Genomic DNA, 18,367 nt, shown 5'->3' on the forward strand with positions numbered 1-18,367 from the left:
ATAAATATCTCTCTTTTGCAAAAAATCCTTTTACAAATATATATCCGACATAATCTGCTATAAAATAGTATTTAATTGTTGAATATCTAGAGTTATTTGTTGTTATTTAGGAGTCTATTTACTGTGAATGATCGAATTATTTAATTTAATTTCAATCGTTTTGAAATTATTACTTTTTTGTAGGTTCAACAAGAATCAACTTAAAGTAATACGATTTTTATTACGAAAGGTAAGGGAATTTGACGTCGCTGTCAATTAATCAATTTAGGACAAAGACTGCCTGTCCGTTTGAAGAATCTTAATTACCAAAAACCTAGGTTTTATAGCGGGCCCTCGGGCTAACTAAACTTGTGCCGTGTAAGAGCATTAACATCTGGTATTCATTGTGTCTATGGGTATTTCTTTTAATGAGGGTCATACTATTACTCCACACTTTTGTTAGACGAAGCGCCCGTCCCATTGACCGCGGCTACGTTCGGCGACTGATGGTCGCCTTGAGCACAAGTTTATTACCACAAATCGCAAATAAGTACAACTGGGTAGAATAACGGCAAATTGTTTAATTACAGCTGTAAATTTTAATTACAATTTTACGGATTTTCCCGAAGTTCCAGAGGGAAGGTCTCCGGTGTCCTTTCATCTCCGACATACATATATAATATACATATTTAAAACAAGCCTTAGAATATACTTGGAAATGCATATTACAATGAAAACGTCCTTAACTGCACCATATAATCTAATCCATCCTTCGTATTTACTCGGACCCACATTATTTCCAAAGAATTGATTTATTGCTCATAAACCATAAGAATTAGAGATTTTTCTTATTGCAGAGATCCTGAATTTATACAATGCATACCTAAAGTTTACATTACGGTAAAGCATGGGATAAGTGGTATTTTCCCTGTACGGTACTGCAGGGCCTCTTACACCCTGAGAGGGACCTATGGTGGGGGATGACAGTTATTAAGAGTCCGACATCATTTACCTGAACATTATTTGACGAAAATTCTTCGGTTGAGTGTCACCTGCTTTCCGCTGTTCTGTAAGAACACTTTTACACTTGTAATTCGCAACAGTCGTAGACACTTGTAGTAATCAAAAGTTGTTGGAAATAGCGATATTTTAATTATTAACTCAATGTGAGGCGATATTTTAGTTGTTAATTCTGTGTTGATATTTCAATTGTTGACTCAGTGTTAAGTGATATTTTAATTGTTAATTCAGTGTGAATATCGTTCAAACCACCCCTATTCTCTTAACTCAAATAGGCGAGTGTTTGATTCGTGGCGTCGATTATCTTATCGAGACGAGACGACTTACGACCTTCGTTGACGCGTTATATCGCGAACGCTTTTCCCCGCGAATACGGTCGAACAAAAGTACATTGAATAAGAAGGAAATTAGTTTATATTTATACTTATATATCAGAAGAAACTAGGTGGATTTCAAATTTTATTTGATGTAAATCAACCTAATATAATAGTAATGTCTCTATAAGATAATTAACAAGACGACAAAACGATCAAAATACAAGTAATCCGATAGAAATTTTACGTTGTAAAATTTTCATATTTTAACAAAACTCTGAATTAACAATAGTACGTAATGTTTTCGCAATGAATAATTGTATGATACTTTTTAACTTTTTAGGTGAAGTTCGACAAGGACGTATTAGAGAGCAAATTCGGGGGCGTGAGCGTGCTAATTAATTCCGCTAGGGTTGTTGACAACGAAAATATCTACGATTTCAAGAACAAGCAGCCACATTCTGCTGACCTGTATAGACACGTTTTCGAAACTAACGTGTGGAGTTTATTTAACAAAACGCGCTTAGTGGCCGGCTTGATGGAGAATTACAATCCAGATTCTAATAAACAAACACCAATTATGCCAAACCCTCCGTACATGATGCCGGGCGCTCCACCACCTGGATTTCAGGATTCGGATCCTGAAGGCACCTCGAGATCCGCGGAGAACAGCGTAGTGGGCCCTACAGATCCAATGAAACTAAGAGATCGTGTTCTTGCACTTTTCCTTCCCGAAAAAAAGCCCGTGACAGGTATGTTAATATTACAACTAGACTGCGAATGTTTAGAAATTCTTATTTTTATACGTGCAATAAAAAAAGCATGTATGCAGAATAAATGCATAAACATTCACAGTTTATTCACGATTATGTGTATTTAGATGTAAATTTGTGACTATCAATATGTTGACACAAACTATCAGTAATTTGGGTCAATCATCGAGTCCTTCAAACTACGAGTTTATCATTCTCTGACAAGAAAGTAATGGCTTTTAATAAACCATTCATAAAATTCATATCGCGCATTTTTGTTTTATTTCAATTCGATGATGCACGTCATTAATATGTTATCCTATAATAATTTCATTGGAGTCTTTGTTCATAAATAAACTGTCATCGTTTAAATGTCTGCCCGTAAATAATGTAGAATCACTGAAATCCTTGCTCACATTTAGCTCCAGGGGAAACACAGGCAACAGGAACCATGAGAGACACATCAAAAAGCTACGAAACCAGCGACGAAGTGCCTGAGTGGATTCCATCGTACTACCAGGATTCCTCGATAACGAACGTAAATTCGTGGACAACTGGCGAGAATGCATGGTCAACTGGTGTGAATGCCTGGACGACAGGAGTGAATTCTTGGAGGAACGAGAAAAAATTGTGGACGAACGATGAGAGTTCGTGCATTAATAACACAAATTCGTATATGAAGAGCGACAATTTGAGTAGGAACGATGGCAATCGTTAATGCACAGCATGAATTCGTTGACAAATAAGGAGTATACGAGGATGAATGACGAGTATGTGTCCTCGAATAATCAGAATTTATGGTCGAATGGGGAGAATTTGGGCATAAATTTAAAAAATTCGTGGACGGATCTCCAAAATTCGTATATAAATGACGAGGTGTTCCAGGTAGACTACAGCGATTCTTGTTCAAATGTCGACAATTCTTTGATAAATCAACATTTTTCGATAAATCACGACAATCAATGTCACGACCCAATGGAAATGTCAAATCTGATGGACTGACGATGGAAATAATGAATTTTTTTTTTTATTATTGTTTTATTTTTATTATTATATATATATATTTACATTTTACAATTTGTCTAGTAGGATATTTGGTAAAATATTATAGCTTAATGGTATAGCAATATAGCGTGTGGATGGCTACCCCTAGTGGGATATCACCTTCGAATTTGATTGATTTATTTTTTTAGTGTGGTGAGTGTTTGTATGTTAGGTTATGTCCTTCGTGAGACCTGTTGGATGCTTCCTTTTTAATCTTCTTTTTATGTTTGTTGCGCCGACCATATAATGTACATGTATTTTCGACCAATCGCGGGGAGACGTAATCGCGCGGAGAGACGTCAACGGGTGTCGTAAATCCCCGTTACGATTATAACAATCGACACCACGAATTGATCGATCCCCTGATTTCCGTTGAGATAATAAGGGGTGATTGAGTTTGTATAACACTGGGATTCACAGTATTATAAAGTATATATTTACACCACTTAGATTACACTGACGTAGAGAAATAAATAGTTAAAAATTTGTCGCACGAAGAGGCGATAGACATGTACGCTAGAGCAGGGCTCTTATAATGGAAATTAACGTGTCAGTGGACTTAGCACTGTGATGTGTTTAGGAGAGAAGATGTATGTTCGACACCGCCGAGAACCGATAAAAGATGTGCGTGAAGTATGCGACTCTCGCGCTATGTGTAGACTGCTGCGTTAGGCGTTAGTTGGTAGACTGTCTGTCGCTCTTGTTTTAATACGGAAGAAAAGTTCGATGTGGGTGTGCCCCTGTGCCTAAAGAACGCGGATTCGTTGATCCCACTTTCGTTAGGAAAAGTGAGGATAACGAACCGCGGTGTCGATTGGTCATGACCTGCACTACTGCTCGAAGGGATGAGTAGGAAGTCTCCTACCATCGTGGTGCGTAAATGACTGTGTGCTTAAGAAAACCTAGCTTGTTTTATTACAGGGCTATTCGGATTTTCCTAATGGGTGCATACCCGCTTTCTCCGTGTTTTAAAGGCGACTAATAAACCCAAGGACACCTATAAAACCGACTGTGTTTCGAGCATATTTTTAAGCTTTAGCCATTCTTCAAGGCAATCGGATTGAAGACATATGGCGAAACAATGCAGGGAAGTGAAAGTTATGGTGGGTCCTTAGGTTTATTGAGGGTCGAAGTGACGTTACGCAGGTCGGTTGTTGTCCGGTCGCGCGGGCTGGCGTGCAGATGTTTTAGGCGGCGTAACATCCTCCCCCCGTTGAGAGGGCACCGATCAAAATTTCATTAAAGGTGGAGTTAATTGAAGCAGCCGCCCGACTCCTTGTTGATTGCTGATTGTCCTTATTCTGCTTGATCGGGTTTGCTCGATGGTAGGACGAGCTGTGTGGCACGTCGTTCCAAGATGCTCGCTGCCGTATGACTTGTGGTAGGCTGGATGAGGCCGTTGTCTCCAGGATGACTTCGAAGATACGGTCGAAGGTCCGGTGCGTTGAGGATATGTTGTCTTCCTTGCGTTCTGGATCGCCGTGGTCATCTGCATTGCCTGGCGATTTTCTATTGCGGTTCGCGAACCAGGAAGTGTCGTGAAACAGCTCGGTCCATGAAGTATCGTGAGACACCTCGTCCCAGGAGGTGTCGTTGTACAACTCGCCGATTTCACAAAGGCACGTGAAATCCATGTGTGGTTGCACAATGAAGACGTGAAGGAGGTCTACGGTGGATTGGGGACAGGGCTCCCCCCGCTGACCCATTCGTATCGCGCCTTCTTGATGATGCTTGGTGGTTGGACCGGCGTGGTCCAGTTTTCTGCGAAAGACAGAATTAGAGACATCTTACCTTCCGTTTGGTTAGGTTTGGATCTGGAGTGGGAAGATTTTCCATCTCGGTCCAAGATGCTCGGCTCCGTATGAGTCGTTGCCGTCCGTAGGTGTCGTAGTTGCCAGGGAAAATGGATGGCCAGGCCTAAGGGTTGTTGCGTTGAGAGCAAGTGGTCCACCTTGTAGGCTGCACTGACATCGACGAGTATGGTGTTTTGTTTCAGCCCATTCGTCGGTGTGCTCCATTTCGGCGGTAATGTAGTAGGGGACGGCATGTCGGCTGGTAAGGTTTCATCCGTCTGTTGATCCAGAGACTCTTGAGCGGCTGTCTGATTCAAGGCGTCTGATGGCGTGGAATCAGATTGTTGCGATGTTGACGATGTGAGCGAGGTTGTCGTTGGGTCTCGGGTGGGTGACACGTTGTGAGTGTCACGCGATGAGGTCCGCATGTCATGCGACAAGATCGGCGTCCGAGTCGATGTGATATTCTCCGTCGGCTCGGGTTTCACGCATGAATCGCGTGTTTTTGTTGTCGACGGGGTTGGTGCTGATATTTGTTCAAAGAGACCTAGGAACCGCATGTCAAGCTCCCGATGCTCTTGCAATAACGAAGTGAAACCCTCAGCTTCCCCCTCATCTAACCCATCTAGCTCGTCTTGAACCGCGAATATCCTCCTCCAAATTTCATCGAACGAGCTGCGGCAAGATAATAGGAAGATTCTGTTTGCCTTCCCAGACGCTTCGTATTCATCGAGTTCGCGCCTTATGGTTGCAAGTCGACGGGCTCCGACGCCTCGTCTCCGCCGTAACGTGTTGATTGGTTCAGCTTGGGCCATATTTGATTTTAATAACAGGAACGATCTTCCTTGATCAAATGGACGTTGATCTGGGATTCGGTTGATAATCGTTACGATGCGGCGTGGGCTCGTGTAGATGCTGAGCGACGGAGGTGCTTCTCTCCGATGACGGTTCCCTTGATCAGCTGACTAAGTGGTTGGAACTTGGATCTCACGCGACACTGTATAGTCACTGGTCAGTGCGCTTTTTGGTGGCACGAGATCCGGCTCGAAGGACCATGTATTTTCGACCAATCGCGGGGAGACGTAATCGCGAGGAAAGACGTCAACGGGGGTCGTAAATCCCCGTTACGATTATAACAATCGACACCACGAATTGATCGATCCCCTGATTTCCGTTGAGATAATAAGGGGTGATTGAGTTTGTATAACACTGGGATTCACAGTATTATAAAGTATATATTTACACCACTTAGATTACACTGACGTAGAGAAATAAATAGTTAAAAATTTGTCGCACGAAGAGGCGATAGACATGTACGCTAGAGCAGGGCTCTTATAATGGAAATTAACGTGTCAGTGGACTTAGCACTGTGATGTGTTTAGGAGAGAAGATGTATGTTCGACACCGCCGAGAACCGATAAAAGATGTGCGTGAAGTATGCGACTCTCGCGCTATGTGTAGACTGCTGCGTTAGGCGTTAGTTGGTAGACTGTCTGTCGCTCTTGTTTTAATACGGAAGAAAAGTTCGGTGTGGGTGTGCCCCTGTGCCTAAAGAACGCGGATTCGTTGATCCCACTTTCGTTAGGAAAAGTGAGGGTAACGAACCGCGGTGTCGATTGGTCATGACCTGCACTACTGCTCGAAGTAATGAGTAGGGTGTCTCCTACCATCGTGGTGCGTAAATGACTGTGTGCTTGAGAAAAACCTAGCTTGTTTTATTACAGGCTATTCGGATTTTCCTAATGGGTGCATACCCGCTTTCTCCGTGTTTTTAAACGCGACTAATAAACCCAAGGACACCTATAAAACCGACTGTGTTTCGAGCATATTTTTAAGCTTAGCAATTCTTCAAGGCAATCGGATTGAAGACATATGGCGAAACAACGCAGGGAAGTGAAAGTTATGGTGGGTCCTTAGGTTTATTGAGGGTCGAAGTGACGTTACGCAGGTCGGTTGTTGTCCGGTCGCGCGGGCTGGCGTGCAGATGTTTTAGGCGGCGTAACAGTACATATTCAAAATAAATTTTAAAATATACTTGGAAATGCATATACAATGAAAATATTACGTTTCGTGACCCTATCATATATTCTAATCCATTCTACGGCCAAGATGTCCAACGTCTGCTTAGACGTATTTGTACGAACCCTCAAGGAATCGTTAATTGGTTAAGATTTAGAGATTTTTGTTACTGTGGAGGCCCTTCAATTATACAATACATACTGAAAATTGGGACACTCCTTAGAGTTATTGCTCATTACGGTGAAACATGGCGTAAGAAGTACTCGAGTGCCGCTTCCACTGACGAGTTTGGTGGGGGGCGGCGACCACCAATCATTCCTCTCCATCATCGTCGCCGAATAACGATTCGTTAAGAACACTTTCTACATTTATTCGTAGACATTTATATTCTTCAAAGATTGTTGGAAAGAAATAGTAATATTTTAATTGATAACCCAGTATTAAGCGATATTTTAATTGTTAACTCGGTGTAAATATCATTCAAACCACCCCTCTTATTTTAACCGAAATAGGCGATCGGCCGATTCGTGGCGTCGATTATCGTGTCAAAACGAGAAATTACGACTGTCATTGACGCGATATATCGCGAACGAGCCTCTCCGCGAATAAAATCGGACAGGAAAACGAAGATCAATCAATCTAATAGTTATTGGAATATATGTATATTCTGTTTATTCACTATTTTTGTCCGGTATACTTATCTAAAAATAAGGTATTAAGATACCTATACCGTATCACGTTCCCTTAAAGGATAAAGGACGAATACTTACGCTGTATCGCTGTAGAATATTTGCCCGTACAGGTTCTGATCCACGATAACAAAACCCTTCTGAAAGACGTCACGAAACAAAGAATAATGATTGTGATAACTGGTGGCAAACCGCGATCAACGGACGGATTCTCGAGCACGTCGCGAAGACGCGTCATCAGCGTCGACGTGCAACCACTGAGCCGCCCACTTTCTTCCGGATGAAATTTATGTATGGAAATATCGTCGCGAGCATTACGCATGTAGAATATCACGACCAGCAGCTGGAGGCCCTCCCGTGACGACACTTCGTAGGAAAATGTATTTTAGCGTTCACGATGGAGGCGGCAAGGTGGAAATACGCGCTCGAACGACCCTTTCCTTCTCCCGCGCCATTCGTTTCCCTCAGGTTGCCTCCTGTCGTCGAACGTAAACCTCTGGAGTCTTCATCGACAACCCTGTAGGCATTCAATGCCGCGAGCTACCACATACACTCCCGTTCATAAGTATTACGATATTTTTTGTTTTCGTATAAAACGCGGTAATTCGCATAAGTAATCGTTTGTATGATTAAGCGATCAGGATTTTGCACTCGTGCAGAATAACCATGTGAAAGTTCGTAAAAAGTATTTATAAGCGTCACAAGAGAAACATGATGAATATGAATTAAGAATCATACGTGTCGTATGCACGAACCTCGTTGGAAAAGTTCTTTACGAATTAGATGTAAAACTTAGAGATGTTGATACTTTTGAGCAATAGTGTACTATGTATATACCATCTTTCCTTATACTTTCAGGTGTAGATTCGCGCTGTACTACTGCGTGCTTGAACGTCTCCTCATGTTTTATGCACGCACGATGACAATTTTATGAGGTGGGAACAGATTGTTAGGAGAACCGAGAGATGAATCGGTCAGCGACCGTGAAAACTCATATTTACCTTTCCGTTTTTGTTGCACGCTGAAAGAGACGTTGATCCTGAATGTTAACTGTACCCGAATTTTTATGTCTAAATTGTATACTTTCATTTTAAAAAATACGAACGTGTTTAATGCTTTGACAAGGCATAGCAAATAGTTGATATGAATGTATCACTCAATATCATTTATATCGATAACAATTATTCTTCAAACTTAGACTTTTTACATATATTTTATTAAATAGAGTTCTAATGACTATTTAAAAATCATAAAAATTATAACAATTTAAAAGAACGTAAATAATTTGTTGATTTAATTTATTTAAACATTAAAAGCAAAGTACTAGATAAATAGTAAAAAAAAAATTTTTGGAGAAATTATTTTACAAAATCCCCGAAAAAGTTATTGTTGTCGGAAGAAGAAAAAGATCGCACAAAATATTAATTATTTTAAAGGATCCAATATTTTTCCAGTCAAAGTACCAATAATCCTTAAATTAAACACTTTTAAAAAGTAACGATATCAGATATCTTCATATTCATTTATGAGCTTCGCTAAAAAGTCTCACAAGGTGTATGAAAGAAACAGAACAACAAACATTTTTATGATGCGTAAATATAATTGCAACCAAAACTAATACATAGTTGCATATAAAGTAAATGTTCTACTATAATACATTGTAATTGATTATTTAACGTCCAACCATTACAGTTCCAGTTATCAGAATAGGAGAGGATGCGGTCAAGATACTTGTGGCAATTTTCACACCTTCCTGAAGAACAAGAGCTCCGAGTCGGACTGGGTTTAATGATGCGATCTCGGCGAATGCCCGTATAATTTTACTGATCAAGTCGCCTAAGGCTAGGATAGGCTTAGCAGCATGGACTGCCTGCCTTATACTGTTCGCAACGGCGTTGACAAAATTGCCTCCGTTGTTCAAACGACGTGCAACCAAGTCTTTAGCTTTGTCGACGTTCGATTTAAGTCCTGGGATCGGGGAGAAAGTTGGAATCGTTGGTAACACGATCTCGAGTTTCTTCGTCACAGTCTTGTTTTCAGCTTCTGTAGAGAAGATGTTTTATCGGTATATTTGACGTAAGTCGACCACCTAACGCGACATTAGTGTCACGTGTGATTCTTCTACTGGGTTGTTCAGAAAGTACGTAACATTTACATTAATAACCATTTGCGCCAGAAATTGTAAGAAAATTAAAAAAAACGAAAAAAAGAATTCGATTTTTTGAAGACCTACGATATCTTGGAGAATAATAGTCTTTGCGAGGTTACCTTCCTGTTTGGTGGGCGGTTTTTGTGGTTTTCGCTTGTCCTTATCCTCAGGTTTACCACCAGGTTTCTTAGGATTATCTACAGGTTTTACCACCGGTTTTTCCTCTGACTGCACAAATAAAAAACAAACATATTAGTCCTTTTTTGACGTAAAAGGAACAGAATGCAACATTTATTTTATGATAAAATGTTGGATACTATTATTGGTATTTTATGTTTATTACGAAAACATTTAATAAATACAATTATTTTGTCCGCAAACACAATTTGTTTAATAAATAAAAAAGTTATAGATGTAGAAGCTTAGGTGTACGATTTTGTACGTATTTTCATACCTCGGATGAAGCGGATGAATCGGAGGAGGAGTCAGATGAGTCGGATGACTCGGATGAGCCGGATGACTTGGACGAGGCGGATGTCTCCGATTGCTTGGATGAGGCGGATGACTTGGATGAGGCGGATGCCTCAGATGAGTTGGATGAGTTGGATGAGACGGCTGTCTCAGATGAGTTGGATGAGACGGCTGTCTCAGATGAGTTGGATGGGCCGGCAAAACTCATCTGGACGACGGTGCCAAAAATACAGGCAATGAGCAGGAGGTACAAAACTTTCGGAACCATGTTTGCTTCGTGTTATTAATTGCGTGCAATCAACTGATCCACTAAAAAAACTGCCACATATTTATACGAAACTAAAGAATAGCGGTCTACTAATTAACAAATGCTAATGAGGTACACCTGTGTTTTAGAAATACGACGTAACGATGGCATTTGTATAGAAGTAATTTCCTGCATTTTTTATCCCTCGAACATCGTAATGTATTATTATGTCAAGAATGCCTAACTATCGATGCACTTGTAATGCATCATATCTTTTTAAAAAATAATAGCGTCTCTTACGAGATACGTCAACCGTCAAACAAATGCCAGAACTTCGTCATACATGTGGCGTGCATAATTGCGTTCTATTAAGACAATTATCTGCATCGTAACTTCCAATCGATAGAATGTTTGTTTTAGATATTTACATACAGGTATACGTTTCACGAATATTACACTTGAGATAATATTATGAACAGTATTTTTACTAGTTGCAAATTACAAGTTACTAGTGCTAGCAATTTTTTTACACGAAAGTAGGAAGGTTAGAAATAAAACACGTAAGTTAAATAATTATTTGATGTATTAGATTGTCCGAAAAGTGTCTTTCTTTTATAGATATGTCTTTTACAACGACGCATCTTTATACAAATATGAAACCTAATCTGTCGAACGTTGTCTTTATTTTGATAAGACAAAATGGATCACACGTAATTCGATAAAATAATATAAAACGGAAAATGTTGTGCATCCATTATTTCCTTATAAAACGAAAGAAACTTTTTGAGCGACCTAATAATATCTCTTAATTTATTACTTTAACGCTATAATTCTTTCAACCATGTGCAATCATATACGCATATAAAAAAATTCGTCCAATTTTACGTCCAATTTCATCAAATAGAACTTGTAACACACTAAAATTAGAGAATTTATTCAAGAAACAGAAATACAATTTTCTTAAAGAGCTTTTGCTCGAACTATCTGCTCGTATTAAGTTTCGGACGCATCCTCACTGCCAAAAACGCACCGTTTATTCCAATATAGTATACGAAATATCACGAACAAAATGCGACATCAAATATAAATTCTTTTTCAACACTTGCAAAGAGATGTTAAGGCACAAAGATTGACGCAATGGCGGGATCTTTGAGGGGAATTTTCGTGAATTTTCGCAAGGAAACGAGCACGCGGCATCCCGTCTCGAAAGTTTTCCTTTCAGATCTCCACCGATTCGTAAACGAAGACTTCGACTTCAACGTTTCGCGTTCGCATCGTTCGTAAACAAAGTCTGTGCAGTGCGTGGGTCGTCGTGCCTAGAAGAATTTCGCGAATGTTCGCAATATTTCGCGTCCGATTCACCGATAAAGATTGAAGTCTCCAGCGATTCTATTGCGGTCGCCTATATGTTTCGCGGAATTTCCAGCGGAATGAAATGCCGCTTCGTTCAACTATCGGCCGAACTCTCAACTATTCCTCAGATCTTCAACTAAAGCTAAAAGAGATCCCGGTCAGAGATGAAAGGAACCTAGCAAGGACAAAGAAAGAAGGTCCTGCTTCTGCCGACTTAGTCCTTGGAATTCAGCCAATTCGTATAAGAGCTCTGTCCGCTTTTCCCGTCAGCGAACTATTTATCTGAGAGAGTACAGACTCTGCTGTTCTGTCTTTAGGATCGATCATTCGAAGACAGTTTATTTTTTTAATTCTATTAGAATGTCCCAATCGTAAAAATAGTCCGATGAGTGTTAAGTTTGGAATCTATTTTCAATTTTTACGGGGAAGCAATATTTAGAATATTTCACATTTGCAATGTTCAATTTAAGAAATCATGAAATTTAACCACTAACAGATCAAATTTAAGATGTTATTTGGAAATCGAATAATTTTTTATGATCATTTTTCGTATTATCTACGTAGCTTGTTATAATGAAAATTTCAATTACTCGCAAACTATTCGAATTGTGTACATTTATTTTCGAATGCGTATTCCTGACTGCCATTTCTATCGATACATCATTTTTGACAAGAAATACGATGTAGACGTAAAAAGAGGGACTAAAGCTGCACGAGTTGCAAGAAACGAATGAATCCACCCTTTTGTACGTGCATCCCTTGCATGAAATACAATGAGCAGCAGTTTTAACAGCTGCGTCACTTGTAGCGTACACATTTATTACTATCGCGCGTGATTAATTGCTATTTTGTTCTTTCATCGTGTGTTTTGTATTCTTGTGCGGACTTTTTAAAAAACTAGAAATCATAAATATAATATTTTGTATAGCGGAGAGTCGTGCGGCAATGACCGGCACACAGTTCCAACCAAAATTAGTTCTGCCTCTTTTCACCAAATGCTAGTACACTTTTATTTGTTATAAACAAATGAAAATAATAATTCTGTGTAACATATTTCGGAGTCATATTGTTTATGCCATTGTTTTCGCTCTTCTGACAGGTTAAATGTATACGTTGATATGTCGAGTGTAAAAAGTTATCTTCTAGAGCTGATATTTTCTTTCTCAGTTAAGTAAATGATTTTTTTCTGTTATGTCTACTATAACTAGTTTATTAATTGCCAGCCCCAGTGTTGCGATTTTTTGTGTATATTATATACATTATAATCTAAACATTTCCATGTGTTTGTTGTCTCGTACCGATCATTCAGCCATCGACTAGTACAGATTACACTTTCTTATCTGTTAATTTAATTTGTTGGCAATTGAAATTAAATTAGAAGATGTTTATTTACTCTTTTTTTTTTACCTTTTGTCTAAAAGAGAAGGAAAGAAAATTGACAGACGAGAACAATGTTGAATGTGGCTTTGAAGCTATTCCCCGAAAATAAAATGAGCCAAAGGCAGGCTGCTGAGGCTTTGAATGTTCCAAAAACGATGAATGTAAAAGCTGGGCACACGTCGAATACACTAAGACTAAGAAAACATTAATTATTGTACTTGCGATGTATATTAGAATAAAATTTGAATAATAATGTATATTTTAATTTTTAAATATCTCTTTTCTAACATTATTAATCATTTAAACCGAAAAATCTACTAATTACATAACTGATCGGTACTAGTCGACAATTTTTCGTTCCCAATAAATTACAACATTTCTGCTCTTGCAAATTATCAATTCTTATTATTGAATATCATAAAATTAATTTCCCTGCTTTCATTAAGTTTCATTTATACTACGAATTCATTTTCTATATGTCGATTTTTGCCGACTCTAGTCCAAGATATAACAAAAAATCTCAGAGCGATCGGTACTGCACAACTACAACATTTGAAGTCCTAATTTATTTACATATTTTATTGATCTCTCGTAACTATTTATTACGACGAATATTATCAAACAGAGATCAAGAAAGACTTCCAATTTTTATAACAAAGATATTAAAAGTATCTTAAAAATTATCTCAAATATAAATTTTACTCTTAAACATTCCAATTAATCTTAAATTTTCCAATAAACTTCAACATTTCCACTCACAAATTTTATCACCTTTCGTGATAAAAGAACTTATCCCGAAACCTAAGATGAAACATTCTTGCCCCACGTGTTGCCTTCCAAAATTACAGTATCCGCGACGAAACTGTCAGAAGCAGGCACGCTAGTACCCTCGTAGAAGCGAATAATACGCGAAGAACAAGCGCCCAGGGACGCATAATCGGCGAGGAGGCTGGGGAACAGCGAAGAAAGGGAGAAAACATATCTGAATCGTGAGGAGCCTCGGGGATGATGCACGCGCTCGTTCGTTTACTTCTCACCGTTTTCATCCCTCTGACGACAATCGATGTGCTCGTCCTGTTCGGTATTTAATACGTTCTCGTCTGTCATCGACGGATTTGATAACGCAACCCCGCCGCCTTACCGAGTGGATCGGAGTATAAAAAGAGAACGAAAAAGAGAGATGAGCGGCAAGAAAAGGGTTCGCGCTAGTAAGGGCGCTCTTTGATTTATGTAGTCGTGTCGGTGAAACGACGGCAAACATCAATCACCCAAACGTGGAAGCATCGGGCCATCGAGCAGGCATGTGCGATTCACGCGTACCAAATCGACAGCTCGGATGAATGCGCGAAAAAAAAAAAGAGAATACTGTCTTGATAACCCGATGTTACCCCTCAGCTGTTTCTATCTGTATCTCCTATACAGATTTCACAAGATCGAAGCTCGATGATACCGTTCATTTGCTGCAAAAACGACGTAACGAAAAATTTGCAGTTTTTTGAGTTATTACTACGGGAAAAAACGCTTCTTATATAAATGTTGATGGTAAAGTGAATTTCGTATCGAGAGTGTGATAATTCGACTGTGAATTTTTAAGCATTTATGCAAAATTTAAAGTGGCAAAAATACGCAGAATGCGTATAATATACAAAATTATATCAAATATCCAAAGTACAGTATTCGTTATAATTTTTGACACATAAAAGGAACCTCCATCTAAATTTGAATTCTTGAGACCATAAAAGTTTAAATTTGCATGAAAATCCGTGGTTTAGTCATAATTCAGAATAAAGGTAGCGTCCACAGTGCTTGTGTTTTTTTCGATCAAACGATAGATGCCCAGACACACGGTAAGGTTAGCAATGATTGTGGCGTTGACGCACGTGCGTGATTGGCAGAAATTCATTTCGCGCGATTTACATGCCACGGAAATTGCGTGTCTGCGCTGCGTATATCCCGAGACCCTTTGTTTAGATGGCAGCGTTTGTCATCCTGGCCCGGCGTAGGTGAGCTGTCTTCGAGACATAAGACAGCAATGGCTGCCACTACCCTTCCACCATGTGGAATATTGGGCACAGATGCAAAGTGTCGAGATTGCTGGCGGGTCTACTACCGTACAAGATGATCTAACGTACACGGGAGGGACCCATTATCTTCTCCAAACGCGTCCATAAAGCTCACCGCTTCTTCGCATAATGTTCTACGTCTTTGGGACGTTGTAAAGGTTATCAGAATTAACGTGTGTTCTCACACACAGAGATTTTGTTTTAACCGATTTAGCGCCACGCAGCGCGATCGCGCTGTTCGTGTACTGTGATAAACTGTGTCGTGATGTTTGGTCACGATTGTCAATTCGCAACGCGATCGGTTCCGAATGTAGCTCGTCGCGAGTCATAACAGAGTTTCCTCTCGTAATTACTTTTCTTTTTTCAAATAATTTTAAACCGCCTGCATAAACGAAAAAAAAAGAGCAGCGCGATCACCTCGATCGGCATTTCTCGCAAATAAATGAACGAAGCGCTATCACGCTGCATGGTACAATCCTATACGGATTTTTAAAAACCCCTGGCATTAAAACGATTAACACTTTACCGACCGCTAGAGATTCAACAGTATACGTAAGTCCGACATCTCAGGCGCAGATTCTCCCTGGCGCCGGCTCCGTTTTGGTTTAGACTCTCCAATACCATTCTTTTCGTTCATCACGAATGGTAAGTTGTTCAAATTGGTATAAAACTGTGGGAGCTTACGAAACAACGCAACTGAGCAAGGTACCTTAGTACTAAATAACAAATTACTGTTCAAATAATGAGAAAGATTGTCTGCGACAGAAAGCCGATTAACAGGCTATCGGTCGGTAAAGTGTTAACACCTTACCTTAAGGTACAGATTTTTCAATATCTTCGGTGTAATTTGTTGTTAAGTTGAATCTATGTTACAGAATTATAAATGTGTGTAGCATATATTACAAAATTATCTTTTATTCGTGAGGACAAGTTTCATTTACAGTTTTATATTTAGACAAACAAATGATTATCTGCCAAGCTTTTCTTCAATTTGAGATTTAGATAATGGAACCTATTGCAAGAAGAATTTATTGAACAATAATGTTACTTTCATAAGACTTTCTTAGAGTTTTAGAAAAAGACCACCGTTTAAAAAGATTCACTTGATTAAAAACGCATCGTTTTGCGGTAAAAATCGATTTAGCTTCCAAAGTTTCAGGCGAAATAGCGAGTTTGATGTCTGGCTGACGTGAAATTGTAAGATTATTCGTTTTAACAGAACTGATTCCGTAATCAAGTGGTACAGGAGGGTCGAAACGGTTTCTGTTCCCCTGGCTGATGTCGCACTAGCCACGCGATGCAGGCCGCATGCATCGGCGCTGCAATGTTTGCCGATCAAACAGACTTTATAACGAGATGAACGCGTGCAGTTTGTTGACGGAAAATATTGAACGATCGTAAGGCCTGACATTGTGCTCGACAAAGGCCGGCTGGTATATTTTCCATTCAATGAGGGAAACGATTCTTTGAATGCTAGAAACCCCAGATTTTTCAGTTCTACATTAACCCTAATATTACTTCTTGTCACAGATTTTGTTCTTTAACCTTGACACGAATGGGACAGTCCTAAATATTATATAATTATATATATATATATATAATCTATATAAATATAATAATATATAAAATTATAAAATAATAATAAGATCGAAATCAAGTCCTTCTTAATTAACATATATGTATATATAAAAATAAAGATATGTATATATATAAAGATATATATACATATATGTTAATTAAAAAGGACTTGATTTCGATCTTGTTTCTCTGTAGTTAAACTTTATTGGATCGTTTCTGTATTCAAAACTGTTTCAAATCAAATCGAACAAATGTTTCTCATATTACATAAGCAAAATTCTTTTCTTCACAGTTTAGTACAGGTTGTCTATCAAAAGATTGTCAGGTGTCGAACAGTGAATGGCAAGACATTATTACGCAATCAATTACAATCTATAGAACTGTTGTAATACGGAGCAATTGGGTTTCACGATGCGGTCAGACGCAATTACCACCGATCTCCTGCGTTTGCAGCGTAGGATATTCAATTCTCCAGGAGAGTTTCGCTAGAAGCACAATGGGACTGCGTAAGAACTTGTTAGAACGTATAGACGATATCGTAGGCCATGCTTGTTCCGAATGCTCTCCAGTTACATACATAACAATGGAAGAACGAGTGGCGATCAATTTTTTCGTATATACGAAATCGTAAGAACCTTCTTGGTGGATACTTTCGTATCTTCTACCAAAAGGAAATTGGCTGGTCGGTGCCATCTGACCATTAGGTTGACATATCTCTGAATTGGTGTCAGAAGCATCTGAGACCGTTTGGATAGGTTCGTTTAATCCTAGAGGATTAAAGAACGTATAAAATGTATAAAATACAGGAAATTCGCAGAAAATAATTTTATGTCCTTTTTACATTAGGAGCGAATGGCCAGGCACGTGAATAATTTAAATTCTCAGAAATTTCGAAACACTCTCACTGTTACACGTGCAATAACGGGCAAACGTTTTCGAACGAACGCTATTTGCTGGAATCTTTCAATAATTAAGTAAAATAATAACACTGTAACGTGAAAATTAATTCACTTGCTCATTGATAAAAGCGAAATTACTCTCCCACCAATCCAAACTTCAAATAACCCAAGAATTAGTCTTTTTAATTCCACCATTCTAAAAACAGTTATCATTAGAAGGATAAAGAAATCCTAATAAAATTCACGATATCCCGCAGATTCAATTCTTATAAATTATTAATTGTCCAGAAGAACCAATACCAATAAGTCACAAAAAAAAAAGAGAAAAAGGAAGAAATTCTCGATAAGATCGTTGGAGTTAGAAATGCAAATTAATGGGAACGGAGTGATCCATTTAGCGAAGGGGACCATCCTCTAACCGAGACCAAACAGTGGCCTCGTAATGAGATAGCTTGAGCCACAATACACCCTTCATCCGAGCGGAAGAGAAACAAGAGAATAGCATTACCGGGGAAACGTACAAGCGATCTCGACCAATCAATCGTTACCGAACGTTGTATCGCTATCATCGTCAAAAGCGGCAACAACCGTAACCACGATCGTGTCGATTACCCGCC

The 18,367-nt window shown here is 39.1% G+C and overlaps 1 protein-coding gene and 1 long non-coding RNA gene across 6 annotated transcripts in view; one reads left to right on the top strand and one right to left on the bottom strand.

The window, feature by feature from the left end:
• Window positions 1-9,188: 9,188 nt before the first annotated feature.
• LOC117232986 (vacuolar segregation protein 7-like) lies at window positions 9,189-10,543 on the bottom strand. The gene is made up of 3 exons (XM_033492815.1): window positions 10,214-10,543; window positions 9,879-9,987; window positions 9,189-9,653 (listed from the first exon to the last, which is right to left on the bottom strand). The coding sequence occupies exons 1-3, from the start codon at window positions 10,496-10,498 to the stop codon at window positions 9,283-9,285; spliced, it is 765 nt and encodes a 254-aa protein (XP_033348706.1). The 5' UTR covers window positions 10,499-10,543; the 3' UTR covers window positions 9,189-9,282.
• A 293-nt stretch (window positions 10,544-10,836) lies between these two features.
• The window catches only part of LOC117232987, a 53,423-nt gene continuing 45,892 nt past the window's right edge, over window positions 10,837-18,367 (top strand). For 4 of the 5 annotated variants that reach the window (XR_004493239.1, XR_004493243.1, XR_004493241.1 and 1 more), the window contains exon 1: window positions 10,837-11,037. This is a non-coding gene — a long non-coding RNA (uncharacterized LOC117232987). The remainder of the gene's footprint in view (window positions 11,038-18,367) is intronic. The other variant, XR_004493240.1, reaches the window with a different exon arrangement.

Source organism: Bombus vosnesenskii, unplaced genomic scaffold (genome assembly GCF_011952255.1).
Source record: "Bombus vosnesenskii isolate JDL3184/JDL3185 unplaced genomic scaffold, Bvos_JDL3184-5_v1.1 scf7180000013294, whole genome shotgun sequence".
Classification (NCBI taxonomy): domain Eukaryota; kingdom Metazoa; phylum Arthropoda; class Insecta; order Hymenoptera; family Apidae; genus Bombus; species Bombus vosnesenskii.

Excerpts from the sequence above, each read along its gene's own strand:
- LOC117232986 (XM_033492815.1), bottom strand. The coding sequence starts at position 10,498 with ATGGTTCCGAAAGTTTTGTACCTCCTGCTCATTGCCTGTATTTTTGGC. Across the intron at positions 9,988-10,213 it reads ATTCATCCGCTTCATCCGAG|TCAGAGGAAAAACCGGTGGT; the intron begins GTATGAAAATAC and ends TTATTTGTGCAG. Across the intron at positions 9,654-9,878 it reads ACCGCCCACCAAACAGGAAG|AAGCTGAAAACAAGACTGTG; the intron begins GTAACCTCGCAA and ends TCTTCTCTACAG.